Genomic DNA, 16,183 nt, shown 5'->3' with positions numbered 1-16,183 from the left:
CAATAAATATTTTAAGAAACGCAAGCTATAATTTCATTCTGAAACTTTAAAACAGGATTTATTTCATAATTATGATCATAGTAATAATAATTAGTGTTTAACAAAAGAACAACAGAGGAAGCAATCCTGCATGGCTAAAATGAACTTTTTTCACTAACCAATAGCTTTCTGCTTGGTGAGTTGTCCAAAAATGACTATGCAAATAAAGACATTCAGCAACAGGGTAGACCAGAATGTTTTCTGTGTGGGCAGAAAACCCACTGTTTTGGTTTCTGAAACTGTTCTGAAACTGAAACCCTCTGAAACCATCCCACTGTTTCAGAGGAAGATTGTTTTGCAGAATTATTATTATTTTGAATCATAAAATACATCAATAATTTGCTAATGAAACCATTTTTGTTTCTAAACAGTGCCTGTGGAAGTCAGTTGTTATGGACAGACAAAATATCAATGCTGGGATCACCAGGCTATCAATTTGTAGTGGCTAGATCTCAACCAAAATCCTCCACTTCCAGTTTGGCATTGTCAAAGCTCAGATGCACAAAGCAGCCATTTCCAAATCCACAGCTGTATCTCTACAGCCATGGGGATCTTGCTGCCATTTTCAGCACCCAGGGATTTCAACAGAAAGCCAGCTAGGGTACTTTTACATGGACTTTACACACTTTGTCTTCTATACCTTCAACTGTTTTCATTTTAAAAATGCTTTAAAATACCAGAAAGGCAGACATCAAAGATGTGGATTTTTCAGTCCTACTGAGGAAGGAGAAAAGGATGGCGAGAGGGAGAGGAAGAGAGTTTAATTTTGCTTTGGGTTTGCAGAATAATGCTACTTCTATGTTTGTACATTACCTACAACTTGGCAACGATAAGTACTGACAAGTGTTTACGTTCCTGTAGGAAGGGACACATCAGACTAAGCCCCATGTGGAAACCAGCCCTTGTACCGATTTCAGAATTTACACATCACAGATATTCCTTTGACTTATAAACCCTAGTGAGCTGCATTATGAAGCCTACTGAATACATTTTGAGTATTTTTTCATTTTATTGAACTAAGAATTTTCACCATATGTCCTTGTACCTGCAAATGGGAACGTGCTCTCCACTGAGGACATCATATGGTAAAGTGCTGGATCAATATAATTTTATGGGCCCATTCATGGTTTATTGCAGTTTAGTGTACTGCGTGAATGCCCTATACAGAACAATGCACCTGTTTAGGCAGTCTAACAAGACCAATTTTTATACAGACCCAGATGTAAAATGTTTTCAGAGCTTTGTATCACCACCACAAAGTTTTGGAGCCAGACTACATCAGTGTCTTTTCTATGAAAAATATTCTCATTGAAATTCCTCAGAGATCCATGGCAGCCATGCATTTCCTAACTGCAGTATACTACAACTACAGAATTCCAGGGGAAAAAAAAAAAAAAAAAAAAAGATGCAACGTAACCCAAAACTGCTGTGTTGGGTCAGACCTGACAAAACACAACATATGGCTACAAAAGACAATTAGTCTTTCTTATGTCTGGTTTTAACCAATAGCTAATTTGGAAAGGATGTAGAATTAGGGCAAGTAGGAAAGTGGCTTTTTCTTCACACAGCTTCAGACCAGAAGTTTTATGGACTTTGAATGGAAGGCTGCATCTGCATCATGGTGTTAAGATTGCATTGGGTGGATCATTTTACCAAGAATTTGACTACTTTTGGAGGCCTCTGGCACTCTGGGAGCCAAGAAATACTGTGACAGTGAGTTCTGCAATTTATCTGTGGATTGTTTAAAAAAGCACTTCCCTTTGAGATTAGTATGTGCTTCCTCATAATTTTATAAAGTTCTTATGCTATGAGAAACATTTCAACAGAAATTTCTTGTCTGTCTACTCCAAGAAATTCATGATCTTATAGACCCATCGGCTGCCTCTTTTCCAAGTTAAAGGCTCTTTCTTATTAAATAATGTATTTACCTATTTAAATAAACCAGTTGAATATTGTATATCAGCATTTCTTTATTGCCAGTATTTCTCATTGACCTTCTTTGTACCTTTACTGATTTACCTTACCCATTATTTTAAAAACAGTTTTAGTCAGAAAGGGCCAGATGATGCCTTCTTTATCGTCTGGTTATTAAGTTTCCAAATACACACTATTATGCTTTCTTCTCTGTGGTTCCCACGTCTGGGAGAAGCTAGTCTTAAATGTTAACAGCATTACATTCCTTCAGAGCCGTCCGTAAGTCTTCCTTACTAAAAAGGAAGGATGATAGGCCTAAAAGCAGCAAAGTTGCAGGTTTACTGTGATCAATAACACCATCTCATAAAGTCTTCGAATGTTGCCTCTGGATTTTACTGGGAGGGTAAATTCATCTTAAATTGTTTGGATCAGCGGTTATCTTTCCTCCTTAGTTTGGTCAGTGCTAGTGAACAGGTCCTCATCTAAGACTATTACTAAGCAAAATATTAAAAGAAAATAATATATATGACAATTCCTAACATACATGCATTTCAGGGCAATAGCTGCAAAGCAGTTCTCCACTGTACAAATGTAGCCAGACTATTGGATATTAACATTTTTCTTAGCACAGAATAAAAACACAGCTTTGTACCAGTGTTTTCTGCTAACTTCACCGAGAGCCAGGATCTCACCCTCTGTGTTTAAAAAACAGGTTGTTATTTATTGTCAGTACTCTTAGGTCCACTTTTCTCTGTCACTTTATTCTTGCTCTTCAGCCTTATTTCTTGACTGATGCCTTACTACAAGAGCAAACACAACCATTTCATTTGTCACAAGTTTAGCATGACTTTCCTTCCTTTATAACATTTTTTTTCTGCCTTCTGAGCCCTTTGGAATATCCTAACTTATAAAGTAGCATTAGTAACTCTGTGCATTTTCAATCCTGAAACAGTCAAAGTCATGAAAACTCTGTACAATCTTCACATTTATCGTAGGTTGTAGCTGATAAAGCCTTTTTGTGTTATCTTAACATTGGAATTTCTTGGCATCTAAAAAACTACAATAATACAGTTAAGTAACAGCCTTAGAGGGAATTTTCTAGTTTTTCTTATTAGTATTCCACGTACAAACGAAATTCTGGCTTAAACCTCAGTTCCACTTCACTACTACAGAACCACTCAGCACTAGAATAGGGATGTGGACTGTTGCCATTCTAAAACCATGTAAATTATTTCACTTGTCTTGCATTCTTTGAGCATATTAGTTTATCTCTTTTGTACGAGGTGACTGAGGACTGAGCAGAGAAGGGGTCACCCAGCAGACAGCATCCAATCATGGTCTCTATGGGAAATAGTTTTAATAATATTATTATGTCTGTTCAGTAAAAATACTAGGTTTGCTTTTTAATTGTCCTTATAATGGTGAAATCTGGAGCTTTTTTTAAAGAAAAAAACATTTTCAAATATCTAAAAACTTTAGGAACTTAATTCCTTTTTTTTTTTTTTTTTTTTTTTTTTTTTTTTTTTTTTAAGTCACTAGGATCCTTAGGCTAGCTCTGTGCTGTATTTTAGGCATAGGCATGAGCTGTGTTCAGGTCCTAACTTGTACTACAACCAGACTACTTGGCTTTACACCTCTAACCAGGAACAAGCTTCAGTAGAGCATCAGAGAAAAGAGGCAGAGATGTTTGAGCACAGAATGGATGGGCCTGGCATTACTTGTGTTTCTTTTAAAAAAAGTGGACCTGAATTCCAAAAACATAAATACTGCATTCACCCTGTTTCCGAGAACACTGGGAAAACAAGAGTGACAACATAAAATCTCATTTTAATTCAATGTCAGTTATTCATTTCCTGTATAATTTAGAAACGCTTTCCGGTAAATATATTGTGCAGTTTTTGGTTACCACATCTCTGTGTTCACGCAGATAGCTGTCTGGAGAGGCCATGATGAGCTACCCTTGCAGTTTATCACACAAAACAGCCTTTCAAAAAGCAGTTGTTTTGAGGGGAAAAAAAAAAAAAAGATAATTCTCCTAGGTCAGGGATTTCAACCTTTGCTCCTCTGACCCTGCAAGGAGTCAATGGAGATGAAAGACAAAAGCAAGACTGTTGATGACAGAGCTGCATCCACTAATCTGGGGTCCACATTGCCACAGGAGAAATACAGAGAAGTTTATAAACTGAGGAGGGTAGCCTCTGGTAGTCATCCACTTTCTCATCTACGGAACAGGCAGAAATGAGTATATGTCAAACCAGCCGCCCCTTCTCATCTTCTTCTCCAGCAGGCTCTGAATGCATGCTTTTGTACCATACTGCAGTCACTTCACTTTTCTGAAATGATGTAACACAACATTTCATTACTCTCAGCTTTTCTATCCAAAGATTAATATAGATTCACCTTAAATTATGCTGCTGATAAAAAAACGGAGTGTGTTCTGTTACCCAGCTTGTCAGGAGTTACCTTGTGCTTCCCGGCAATCAATTAACAAGTGATGTCAAAAAGTCAGCGATGCCTCAAAGTTTTTGGAAACTCCATTCTTCACCTGGATTTACTCCTTTGCCGTCCTGCTGCCATTTTAACAAGAGCTCTCCCTCTCTCTCCAGTGTAGCCACACACCTCATGCTGCCCATCTACTGCATAGGTCCTAACTTTGTACTTCAGGTTTGGTTTACAGAGAATGGAAATCCCAGTTCTGTGTTCAGAGGCACACTAGGATGCTTTTAACACTTAGCAAATGACAACATTTCTCATCCAATGTTCACAATCTACTTGAACTAAAAATATATAGAAACATATTTAAAAACATTTATATTTCTAACTACGTCTTACAAACAGTATGTATATAAATTTTGTGTGTGCTTACATACATATATACACATATGTACAGACACACATCTAAGGAAGAGGGCTTTTCTTTGCTTCTTGAGCTTAAAGATGGGAAGAATTATTCAGACAGCTGCTCAGGAAAATTGACTTACCAATGAGTCATAGCTGCCACCCTTCTAAGACAAAAGCTGTCATTCAGATGCACTCAAGCTAGCTAGGTTCTTGGTCCTGTAAAACTGTTCATCCGAAATAAATATATCATGTAAGAGCACAAACGCCAGCAGCGGGGAAAAAAAAGGAAAAAAAAAGTTAGAAACCACTCTGCTTGAAGAGAGAAGCAAAAAGGATGGTTAGAATTTATTTATTATTCTCCCAAAAGTTTGTATTGCTTTTATGCTCATGAAGGGTAAAGAGCATGTGCATAAAGAAATTGCTTTTGGTTTAACTGCCATGAAGAAAATAACTACAGAAGAGCGATTTGTACTGACAGTATGCTATGATAGGAGCAGTCCCAGGCAACAGAAAGTTTGGCAAAAAAACCCTCTCTCCATATGCTGAGGCAGAAGAGAGAACTTCTGGTAGGGGAGGGTAGAGAGCCAGGACTACCTCTATACTTCAAAATAAGAATACACAAGCTCACCTGCTTTGATGGGCAGACTCCTTACTAAGGACAGACACATGCACAGGGTAACAACACAGACTACAGTTCCTGCACTTCATGTTTTCACTGCTTTAAATGTCATTCATTTCATGTTGCTTCACAAAGAGCATTAACAGGCAGCTCTGCGACTGGTATTTGCAATTTGTCGTAAGCTTCAAGTCTGAAATGCAGCAGCACAACTTAGTACATTAAAAAAACTGATGCAAAGGTATTTTGGATCCCCAGATAAATAAATCAAATACACTGCAGCATGAATTTCTTTTATGCTGGTCTGTCAGTCTTTTCAAGGATCTAAGGTTTATGAAGCACAAACACCTGCTGCTTGCAGGCTAGGATCTAGACCAACATGGGATAGTTTCTGTTCCTTTTTGGGAAAGCTGGAAGGAAGTGCAAAAGTGAGAGTCTAAGCTGGTCTCAGCTGGGCAGGGTCTGAGCTGGTGCATGGCAAACTCCCGCAAAAAGTTCCAAAAAGTTCCTCAAAAAGATCACAGGACTGAGAATGTCTATCAACGTTGTGATTCAAAGAACGGATAAAATTTCATTCAAGATGAATAGGCTTAGCTAACACATTTTAAATTTATATAAATAAATTACAGATTTGCCTGAAAACAAAATCTTTGCATATCTGTGACTTATTATTTCCAAAAATGATAATGCGAGCTCAAAAAGCTTCTAATCTCTGGGAGAGAAAGAAGGGTTTGCACTTCTTTATTTTAACAGTTTTCTACCTGATCTGAGAGGTTGTGGCTCAAGGAGCTTATCTGGCTGAAATAAAGCAACGTGCTTCTGAGGATGCAGCAAAATTAGTTTCTTAGGGCTAAGATGCAAGTTGTAAAAAATCCTATGAAAAAGATATAAAATCAGCTACTGGTGGAGGTTCACCATCATGAAAAATACATCCAAGCTACTTCAATCTACAAAAACGAAGTCACAGAAAATACATATTTTGAAGTAAAATATTTTTAACAAGAAATTAAGTCAGAAGACATGACGACATTCTGGTGATACACGTTTGATGAAAGAAATGCAGGTCCCATGACATTCATAACTGTATCAGGCTTTCCTCAAGAGAGATAAAGAAAAAAAAAAAAGGGAAAAGAAAAAAAAAACACACACACCTTTCCTCCAGAGAGATAAAGAGAAAATACATTTTAGTCTCATTCACAACCTAAAAGATGAATGCAAAGTAAAGGGAGAATTTAGCCCTTGCAAACATAGGACAGAAACAGGCAAGACAAGGCGCACTACTGTGGACCCCAGCCCTGAGAGCTTTCTTCTCATGTTAACCACAAAGCCCATGCAGAACCCAAGGAAATCAACTTGTGCAATCAAGGTCAATTCAGCTAATTTTGATGGTTCATTAATTCTTTTTTCTTTTAAATATAAGCGCATTTTTGTGGGCATTCAGTTTTCAGAGGAAGCCACATACTCTGAAAGGGGCTGGATAAAATCTCTACAAAGTCCTTTACTGCAAAGACAGCTTGGTGCAGCACCATGAAAACTTGCTCAGATTTTGAAATGAAGGCTTTATAAAACAAGAGTTACCACAAACAGCACTTGGAACACATTAAAAGATTGTGTTGTTTATTCTGATATTAATTTTTCCACTTGTTAGGGTCTTCAGAATAAACATATTTGAAGGAATTTTCTGCTAAAAGAACCAGAAATTAGATATGTTCTCTTATTTAGTTTCAGTTTTTACTTTAAAAGTCTTTATTAAGTTTCAGAAGTTACTAAGATAACTAAAATAATTCACACCATTTTTCTAGGATGCTTCAGATATTTAAAATAATCTAACTGAAATTTCTCTTATTCCCAATTTTTGTGCAGTAATACACTAAACAACTTGATGCTTGGGGAGTAAAAGGACTTTCTTTTCATTTTGGTTTATAAAGGCCAACACTAAAACAGATAACTGCTAAGTAATACATAATTAGGTGTTATTTATACAAAAAGCTCTTCTCTCTGCCTCTCCCTCTTTTTCTTTTTTTTTAATCAGCTTTCTCTTTGGCAGGAGGACAAATACTCGTCTCTCATTGCCAAGACAGCCCACAATACACAACGCTGGTCACATCCTAACATGATGTGCATGTATACAGCATGAATACAGCAGGAGATCTTTCTGGGTACCTGGCAATACTTTGTGCATCTGAGCTTGGAAACTGCCTCCGACATTTTCAAAACTTTACTGGCAAGTTTAGCAGAGGGAATAGTAGACACACTAAAGGAGAAATGAAGCTGGAATAAAATAATTAGAGATTCAAGTGCTCTAATTAGAGATATATTTTTTTTTTCATTCTCTAATTCTTATTGTTCCTTGGATTACTCCCAGGTTTCTATCAGCTTCTGTCAACAAAAAACTCACTAGTGGAGAAAAAAATGTTCCACCAGAGATGTAAAAAATCCCTACCATGAGTGAAGATCAATTTTTGTTTGTTTGTTTATTTGTTTTCCTTTCTCATATACATGAAATCCAGACAGCCTGACTACCTCTACTCTTTTATTTTGTCATCTGCTATGGCATGTCAGGGCCAAGCTGAGAGCAGGCACGGACAGAGAAACCAAAAAAAACATCCATGAAAATTGAGAAGAGCTCTTCTTCTTGCAGCAGAAATAGTAGCAAAGTCTCTGGCCACACCCCCTTCCACAGCTTTATAATGTGTGAGATATTATACATAACCTTCACCAAACACTTCCTCATCTGTTAATAGCCGAGACCCTTTCAAGACCTTCCAGCCGAAACTTTAAAAACACAAGTTTGACATGAGACCACACACAGCTTGCTGGGCTGTTGCGTCCTCATCAGACTCACCCAGGCAGTGTTTGTATGTTCACAAGTTTCCATCACGGGGGATTTCTTTAGCCGTAGATCGTGGGTACACCAGCACTTAACGCTGTGCACTGCCTAGCTCAGCATCAGTGTGTAGAGCACACAGTGATCCACTTAATATTGTTGTTAATACTTGCTTTGGGCTACAGCAAACAGAGTTGAAGTTGCCTGAAAAAATGGGCTCTTGGGTGTACAGAAACCCTCTGCATGACTTGTGCACATACGAAGGTTGGTGCTAAATAGCAGTGCTTGTGGAATTTCAAAAAATGGTTTCTGGAATCAGGCCCCAAGGTCATGCATTGCTGTTGTTCATTTCAGGTGTATTTTATTGCGGTGAGGCAACAAGGAACTGAAGTAGTGAGCACTGAAAGGGATTTGCAGCACCAGAGCATGGAAGTCAGCGATGGACAAGGTCATGAAGACCACCTCTTTGTCAGCACACACACAATGCTGCTGGACTCGGCTGACCTCCCAGAAGTTATGAGGAAAACCCAGGTCATTTTTCTGAGGCAGATGAGGTTGCTTGGCTGTCATCAGCAGGGCACTCTATTGCATTCACTTTGCATGACCTCTGTGCTACATAGCAGCTCTCCATCACTCCAGGTTTCGCATGTATATCAGATATATAAAGTATCTACAAGTATAATTCCCACTGAGCACACCTAGAGGAGCCACACAATCAATGTGAAAATGTATAGTTTCAGGAATTCAGAACCCGAGCAATAAAGCTCTGTGCGTTGAAAAGTTATCAGTAGCATATACTATTGTGCCAGGAAGGTTTTGAGTGACTGGTAAGATAAACCAAGGATGAAGAAGACAGGAAGCAAAAATTCCCTGTCCTGTGTGCATTGCTGGAAGCTCACAACTTTGTGTGTTGTAGTCAGCTCTGGGGCAAAGGGAAGATTTTAGCAAAGATGATGGAAACTGGCACCTGTGTGCTAGCGAATTGGACTTTTCCACTTGCACAAATAGTTTTGGTTGAATTTGTGGTCTCAGGCCAGTCTTCCCAACTTGCCCACTGAGCCACCACACAATGTACTGTCAGTTAGGAGTCAATGGGATGGTCAAGACTGCTTGAGAGTAAGGGTTAAATGGCAGATCCGAAATTGTGAAGATTGAAAATGCCTTGCATGATAAGCACCTTGAGCAAAGACTAGCACAAACAAGAGCCAAACCAGTTTCTGAATTCCCAGAACATTAAGTTCAAAAGGAAAATTTTATAATGAATTTCATTATAGTTTGACTCAATGTAAACACTTGATTAAAGAAGACATTATAGTCTGTAAGCTCTGTAATTTTCTTCACACACACTAAGCATTCCAGCTTCCTACTGCGCTAGAACATATTAATTTTCAGTTTGGTATCTTTCAGTGAATTCTTAAATATCGTTTACTTTTTCCTTACATGCACTATTTAGTTTTATTCATATAGACATCCAATGGAAACTGAAGAAACACAGCATTATACTGTACTAATAGTCAGACATAAGCCCAGAGAGACAAAATGCTTTCCAATAATTTAGCTTCAGTGACGAAGTGGGAAGAAATTTGACCCCGTGGTTAGGGTAGCTGGGAAAAAATGGATTTGATACGCTGCTTTTCCACAGATTTCCTATTTTATTTTGGGCAAGCCACTTAATTCCAGATCCTTAAACAACTTGATGTAATCCATTGTCACTTATTCCGCAGAAAGAAAGGCATCTACATGTACTTGTAGGACTTGGCCTTGGCTCCCTTGTGCCTCTGTCCTCCTCCTATAAAAGGGGAACCACAGCACCTTCCTGCCTCCATGGCCTGGTCTTCACAGTGCTGAGGAGGGGTCTGATCAGCAGAAAGGAACAAGGAGGAATTAAGTTTTTTTCCATTTAGCCAGCCAACAAGCACAGAAAATTCTTCCCACAAGTACCACCTTGCATTCACGTGCTGTGGGCGGTTGTGTCCCCCGCCGTGCTCCGAAAGCCTTTGTTTTTTCTGGTCATGCCAAGATCGCTAGCTGGAAGGGAACTAATTCTGATACGGGTATCTGTGCACTGATAGCTGTGCTGAAGCTGTCATTTGTTTTACACAGCACATCAAATGGGCTTTCAATGCTGATGAAGTGGTTTTCTACTACCAGTCTGTGCTTCTGGGTAGGGAATCATAAATGCTTAAATATCTAAGTACTCCAGTGCAAATTTCAACATTTTTTTGCCTTCAGGACCATCTTGTAGATGATGTAAGATAATATTGCTTCCATATTTCTATTTTTATCTTCAAAAGTACGGGATCTGACCTAAAAAATTCATATGGGATATTTATACTAGCTATTTTTAATCAGAATGTGTGTGTATATCTCTTTGAAAGATTAGTTCACATTCTGCTGGTAAAAACGCTGAAACATATTTATTACATAGCATCAAAATTGTTCAGATAGACAGCACCTCCTCGGGCATGCCTAGTTGGGACACATGGAGATAGGAATTGCTGAATAGTCATTTTAAAAGGTGCCACTCTTGGAATAATTCTGAGGGAAAAGGAAAAGGAGGGGGAGCGGAAATCACAAACTGCAAGACATTTTCCCAGTTTGCCTTCAAAATTTAGAAGTGGTGTGTCATAAAAATAACTCAGTAAACCAGAGCTTTGTATTTGAAGCTGCAAAAAAACAGGTGTCCATGCCAATGCCATGCTCAAGGCAGGTTGGTCTAGGTAGCTAAAATCAAATTCTAAGCTCTCAGCCAAATCTGCTGTTAAAATCAACCTCCAGAAGGCCTGCTGCCCATGCCACTGGCAAGCTCTGGAGCCTGCGGTACCCATGGCACACGGATGCCCCCCACCCTCTTCTGCTCATCCCCTTCCCACCCACAGCCCCAGACAGCCCCGCGGCTCCGGTGAATGAAAGGATCAATCCCTGCCAGCTCTTGGCTGTTCACTCCAGCCTCCCACTCCCAGAAGTGACATTTTTGGCAGCCCCTTGCTGTTCCCCGCAGTGCTGCTGGATAGCCATAAGAATACGGGCACACGGGATTTAAGTTGGAAAGGACCTCATGAGGCTCTGAATCTGGTTCTGTGCTACTGCAAATAAATATTTCCTATGGTTGTGAGCCAGGTGACCTGCAAGGGTAAAGTCGTGTTAGTAGGAACACACCGATTTACATCAGCTGGGGATGTGCCTTTAAGAAGCACAGAAAATTGAGATTTAAGATCAAAACAGCAAGTGCATGGTGCTTTCCTGTACTTAAAACAAAATCAATAAAAAGAAGCATACAGCTGGAAGGAAAGCTAGCTTGATACAATCACGGTAAATTAGAACTCCTTTAAGGCAATGGATGGTGTATTTTCTTCTTCAGGATTGGGCTTCTCAGATATTGACAGACCTAGTAAGGCACGAATCAATATATCAACTCCTTTGTGAACTATTAATTATATATATTGCTGATGAATAATCATTTAATTACCATAATGGGTGACTTCAATGAAAAGGCTGTCTACTGAGTGCACTGGACCTAAAAATAGCAATAGCTTTTCCACCACGAGTCTTTGCATGGAAATGCTATTGCTCAACTTCTGGCCTCACCACTTGTTACATTGCTTGGCCAACACAGAGCTCGGCTAAGACAGCTCTCCCCCTGTATGCCAGCAGTGCTGCCATACGTTATTTGTCCCTCTAAGGCAGGGCAACAACGGTGTCGTATGGATTACCTGAATCAGTTCATCAAGCTCTGTTGCATTCACACAGGAATGCTGAGACACAAACGTCTGCTTCTGAATCACAATGGTGGTTTTCTGGGAGGTTTCATGAGGCTGTTCCAGGGCTTTAAACACTGTTGCTCCAATTATTAAATACACGACCACCACCAGAAAAATTGTTGAGACTGTCTTCCATTTCATAACATTAATAGCTGAATCGCTTTCCTCCCGTGAAGTGAGCACAGTAGGCTTGGTAGAAAATGATAATCTTGGTTTGGAGTTCTGAGTGGCCGATTTGGGATCCAGCAAGTCAGGTGCCGCCACTAACAAAACAGAAAAAGAAAGTTAATTTTTACAGGGCTGGTCAGCGTGTGTTAACAGAGCTTCCTTCTTGCCAAGAGATTACAGAAATTGTGCTGCTTCCAACTGGAATTCTTACATAGTGGAATCTTTCCCTTAAATCCCATGCCGCCTTACAACAAAACTGCTGCTTGGGGAAGTGTTATCTGTTTACACTCACACCCACATTTGCAACATTTTCTCTGTGTGTGTCCCCTTAGGATACTCGATCACTTCCAAAAGGCAGGATTCCCCCTATTTGCGTATTTGTGTAAGGTGGCATTTTGCTGCAGAGATTCTTTACGTCCTCCGCTGTCTTAAGTACCACTAAGCGGCTTTCCAGCTGTATTTCCTTGGCATTACAGAAGTAGCAGAAAAATGCAAAGCCGTCTTTCTCTCACCTATGCTACCCCGTGCTCTGACAAACGCTCTCTTACAACAGTTGTGTGATCGCTTTGCAACTCCCCAGACACAGCCATAAAAAAAACGCGCTCTTCATCACACCGCTCCTAAAGCGTTAATTGTGTATCGATCAAACCCTTCGGAAAATACCAGTAAAACACGTGCACTTACTGGAAAAGTCACCCATTTGTTAAAGCGGGTATTTTTATTTACAGCTACGAAAACCCACAGGGTTAGGAAACGAGCAGCTGAGCGCGTTATCAAGTGTCTCCATAACTCATGTGACTGCCAGCAACTACACGGGCACTGAAAAAAAAAAGAAAAAAAAATCCGCCACATCAAGTGCAGGTAAAGGTCTCCTGCGGGATGATGGCCGCGGCAGTTGACTGCAGAAGCTATATTTAATTTGTATTGAATTACAAGTACACGCTGAATGGCCGCAGCACGGCTCCCAGCTGCCGGGGGGGTGGAAGCCCAGCTGTGGAGGCGGAGGGGAGCCCCCCCGGTTGGCAGAGCCGGGACCCGACGGTCCCGCAGGGGCACCCCGGGCACCTGCTGCGGCGGGGGGTAGGGGATGGGGCGGGGGGGGAGCATCGATCCCCGACCCCCGGCCAAAGTGGGGGGTCCTGAGCACCCCCGCATCCCTTTCACCCCCTTCGGGGCCGGCTCACCACGACCCCCCTCCCAGCCGGGGGCCGGGCGCGGCTCCCCCCCTGCACACACCTGCCCGCACCGCGCTGCGCACCCCCGGCCTCACCCCCCCGCGCCCCTCACCGTGCCGGGGGGCGACCCTCCGAGCCCGCCGCGGATGGGGGCTGCGGTGCGGGAGAGGGGGGGGTCCAGGGCCGCCCCCTCCCCTCCCGGCCGGCCCCGCCGAGCCGCGGCGGCGAACAAAGGAGCGGGCACCGGGCACCGCCGCCCCCTCCCCGCGGCCGGTGCAATGCGCCGGGGGACCCCCGCCGGGATGCTCCGGAGACGGGAAGGGGATGGAAGGGAAGGGAAAAAGGAAGGGGAGAAGGGCAGGGCAGGCGGCCAGGCAAGGTGGAGAGGGGCGCGGGGAGGCAGGGGCGCACGCAGCATCCGCAGGGCTGGCAGCGGGGAGGGAGGCACGCCATTGTGCTCCTACTCACTTCTTATTTACCGACCCGCTGCCCTCTCCTCGCTCCACGGGCGGGCATCTTCTCGGGGCTCGGGCGGGTGCAGTCGGAGCCGGTTAAAGAGGCAGGAGAAGAAGCAGGAGAAGAAGGCAGAGAGGAGGAGGAGGAGGCTGGCGGGTGGGTCCGGAGCGCAGGGAGCGGCAGGGGCGGGCGGGCTGGCGGCGCGGATCCCGCGGGCTCCCCCCGGCCCCGGGGCGGGCGAGGTGCCTCGGGGCGCGCATCGCGCTCCGCCGCCTCCGCGCGTGCCCGCCTGCGCGCGTGCCCGCGGCTCCGGACGGGCGCTGGGGGCGTGCGGAGCAGCCCCGGCCCTTTTGGGGGGCGGCCGCCCCCTAAAACCCCCCGCCCCTGCTCCCACTCCCCGCTCCGCGCCCGCCTCCGCGCCCCTGCGCCCCTCGCCAAGCGCCCACCCGAGGGACCGAGGGCGACCTGGCTCCCAGCCCCGAGCCCGGGCCGGTCACCCCAGCCCAAGGGAGACGCCAGGAGAGCTGCCCGAGCTGTGGCTGCTGCCCCCCAGGAGCCTGAAGTGATCCCCGTGATTTTGGCCTCGGGCTAAACCCGGTGTCAGCCACGCGTGACGTTAGCCTCGGGTCCGTTGTTCATGCCAAGGTGATGAAGGTCTGCGCTCATCCAAAAGACAGAAGAACATTTGCCAGGAACACCCCAAAACTGCTTCCACCACTGTGTAAAGTCTCCGCAAACGCGTTCAGAATTTACTCACCATACCAAGTGGGTGCAGGTCGCAAGAATTTCACGCCAGAGGCTGTCTCTGTAAAACGGCCAAAGGCAGTCATACCTCGGGTGCTTGATGGGCTTTAATCCTGCTCAAATCAGCAGCACCATCAGCAAACGCTCTAGAAGCCACTTATTTTAGCACGTCGCTGTATCAATGTGACATAATACAAATGAGTGTAATACCGAGTTCCTTAGGACTCCCATTTCAGCAGCATCAATCATGCCGCTCCTCCCTGGAGTGCCCGCGTCTCTGAGATTTCTGCTGGAGTCCTTTCCTACTGCTCCCCATCCCGCCAGCCGACGGAGCAGTTGTTGAGTGACGAGAGATGCTAGGCCCAATCCAGCAAGTAGCCCCTCCATCACATGCAGGACTCCATTCACATAGTCCTAACGCTCGAAGAATCAAATCCTCAAATGGTGTCAGAAGCCAGCCCTGTGACTCTTGAAGATAGAGGATTTTCAAGCCTGGAGCTCTTTTTATACAAAAAAAAAGATCATCGTCTTTCACCCTTCTCCCCAAAAGATGTCTCAGCCACAAGCATATGTTAACACTGCCTGGTCCTAGCTCATGGAAAAGAATCGCTTGACAGGATTTCTTCCAGCATCCTATGGGAAATCAGGCATGAGCATCTTCCTGCACACTGAGCTGAGTCTGTGTAAAATATTGTGGAAAATACTACTACATGCCTTTCTTTAGCAATCTAAATATTTGGAATCCAATTTTGTTTTTGCAAATGGAGGAATTATTATTAAATGTTGAAAAAGGGTCAGACTTATTGCCTACAATTTGAAAGCAGTGGGAAGCCTCCCGATAGCTTCAGCAGGGTTTGGATCAGGCCTTTCATTTAGGCATTCAACCAAACGGGCAGGAACCATTTTGGGTAGCAGGAGAGATCCGCTCCAGAAATGACTGTGATGGTGCCCTACCTCTGACACCTGAAAAGCTGTCCCTGGGAATGTAATTATTTCAATTAATTACCTAGTGAACATCTTAAATATCTCCTTTGAAGTGGCTGGTATTTTCCACCTACAGTGATCACAGCCACGGTCCTCAGCTGGAGATCATTGCTTTTATAGACTGGACTTCAGCTCTGCAATCGCTTTTCCACCGGGGATGTAAACATTCCACATACAGTACCTTTAACGACAAGCATCATCCAATCAAGACTCATCCAATCAAGAAAAACAGCCTTTCTTTTTGGGGTGTACAACAAAAGCTATTGTGTGTAGCAACTCCCATGTTCTTGAGGCCTTATACAGCACCAACAGTTATTCTGTAGAGTTGTGCATGACGATATTTTTATTGCAATGTGCACCACCCATTGTTTGAATATTGTGTGTGACCATTTCACCCTCAAATTTGGAACTGACATTGGAACGGTTTGAAGTGTCAGGCCTGTAGCAGTCCTGAACTTTGCTAAACAAACACACTCAAATGCAGCGTGTCACTGGCAGTGTGTCACTGACAAAACACACCACCAACCAACGTGGATGAGATTAAGTAATAAAAGGGGTTATAGCACGGAGCTCCAGCCTTGAAAGCAAATGGGCTCGCTGCTGTGCCAAAGAGATTTATCCGAACAAACTAAAGAAAATCCTCAAATGCTTACAAGTC

The 16,183-nt window shown here is 43.1% G+C and overlaps 1 protein-coding gene across 6 annotated transcripts in view; it reads right to left on the bottom strand.

Moving 5' to 3' along the window:
* The window catches only part of KCNK2 (potassium two pore domain channel subfamily K member 2), a 157,748-nt gene that overhangs the window by 63,491 nt on the left and 78,074 nt on the right, over positions 1-16,183 (bottom strand). For 4 of the 6 annotated variants that reach the window (XM_066993656.1, XM_048057552.2, XM_066993660.1 and 1 more), the window contains one exon: positions 11,951-12,261. In XM_066993656.1, coding sequence (XP_066849757.1) covers positions 11,951-12,261 — 311 coding nt within the window. Of the gene's footprint in view, positions 1-11,950; positions 12,262-12,850; positions 12,986-13,809; positions 14,058-16,183 lie in introns of those variants that run through there. The other 2 variants (XM_066993658.1, XM_066993659.1) reach the window with 2 other exon arrangements.

This window comes from Anser cygnoides, chromosome 3, assembly GCF_040182565.1.
Source record: "Anser cygnoides isolate HZ-2024a breed goose chromosome 3, Taihu_goose_T2T_genome, whole genome shotgun sequence".
NCBI lineage: Eukaryota > Metazoa > Chordata > Aves > Anseriformes > Anatidae > Anser > Anser cygnoides.
Note: the sequence above shows the minus strand (reverse complement) of the source record. Positions and strands in the feature narration are given on the sequence as shown.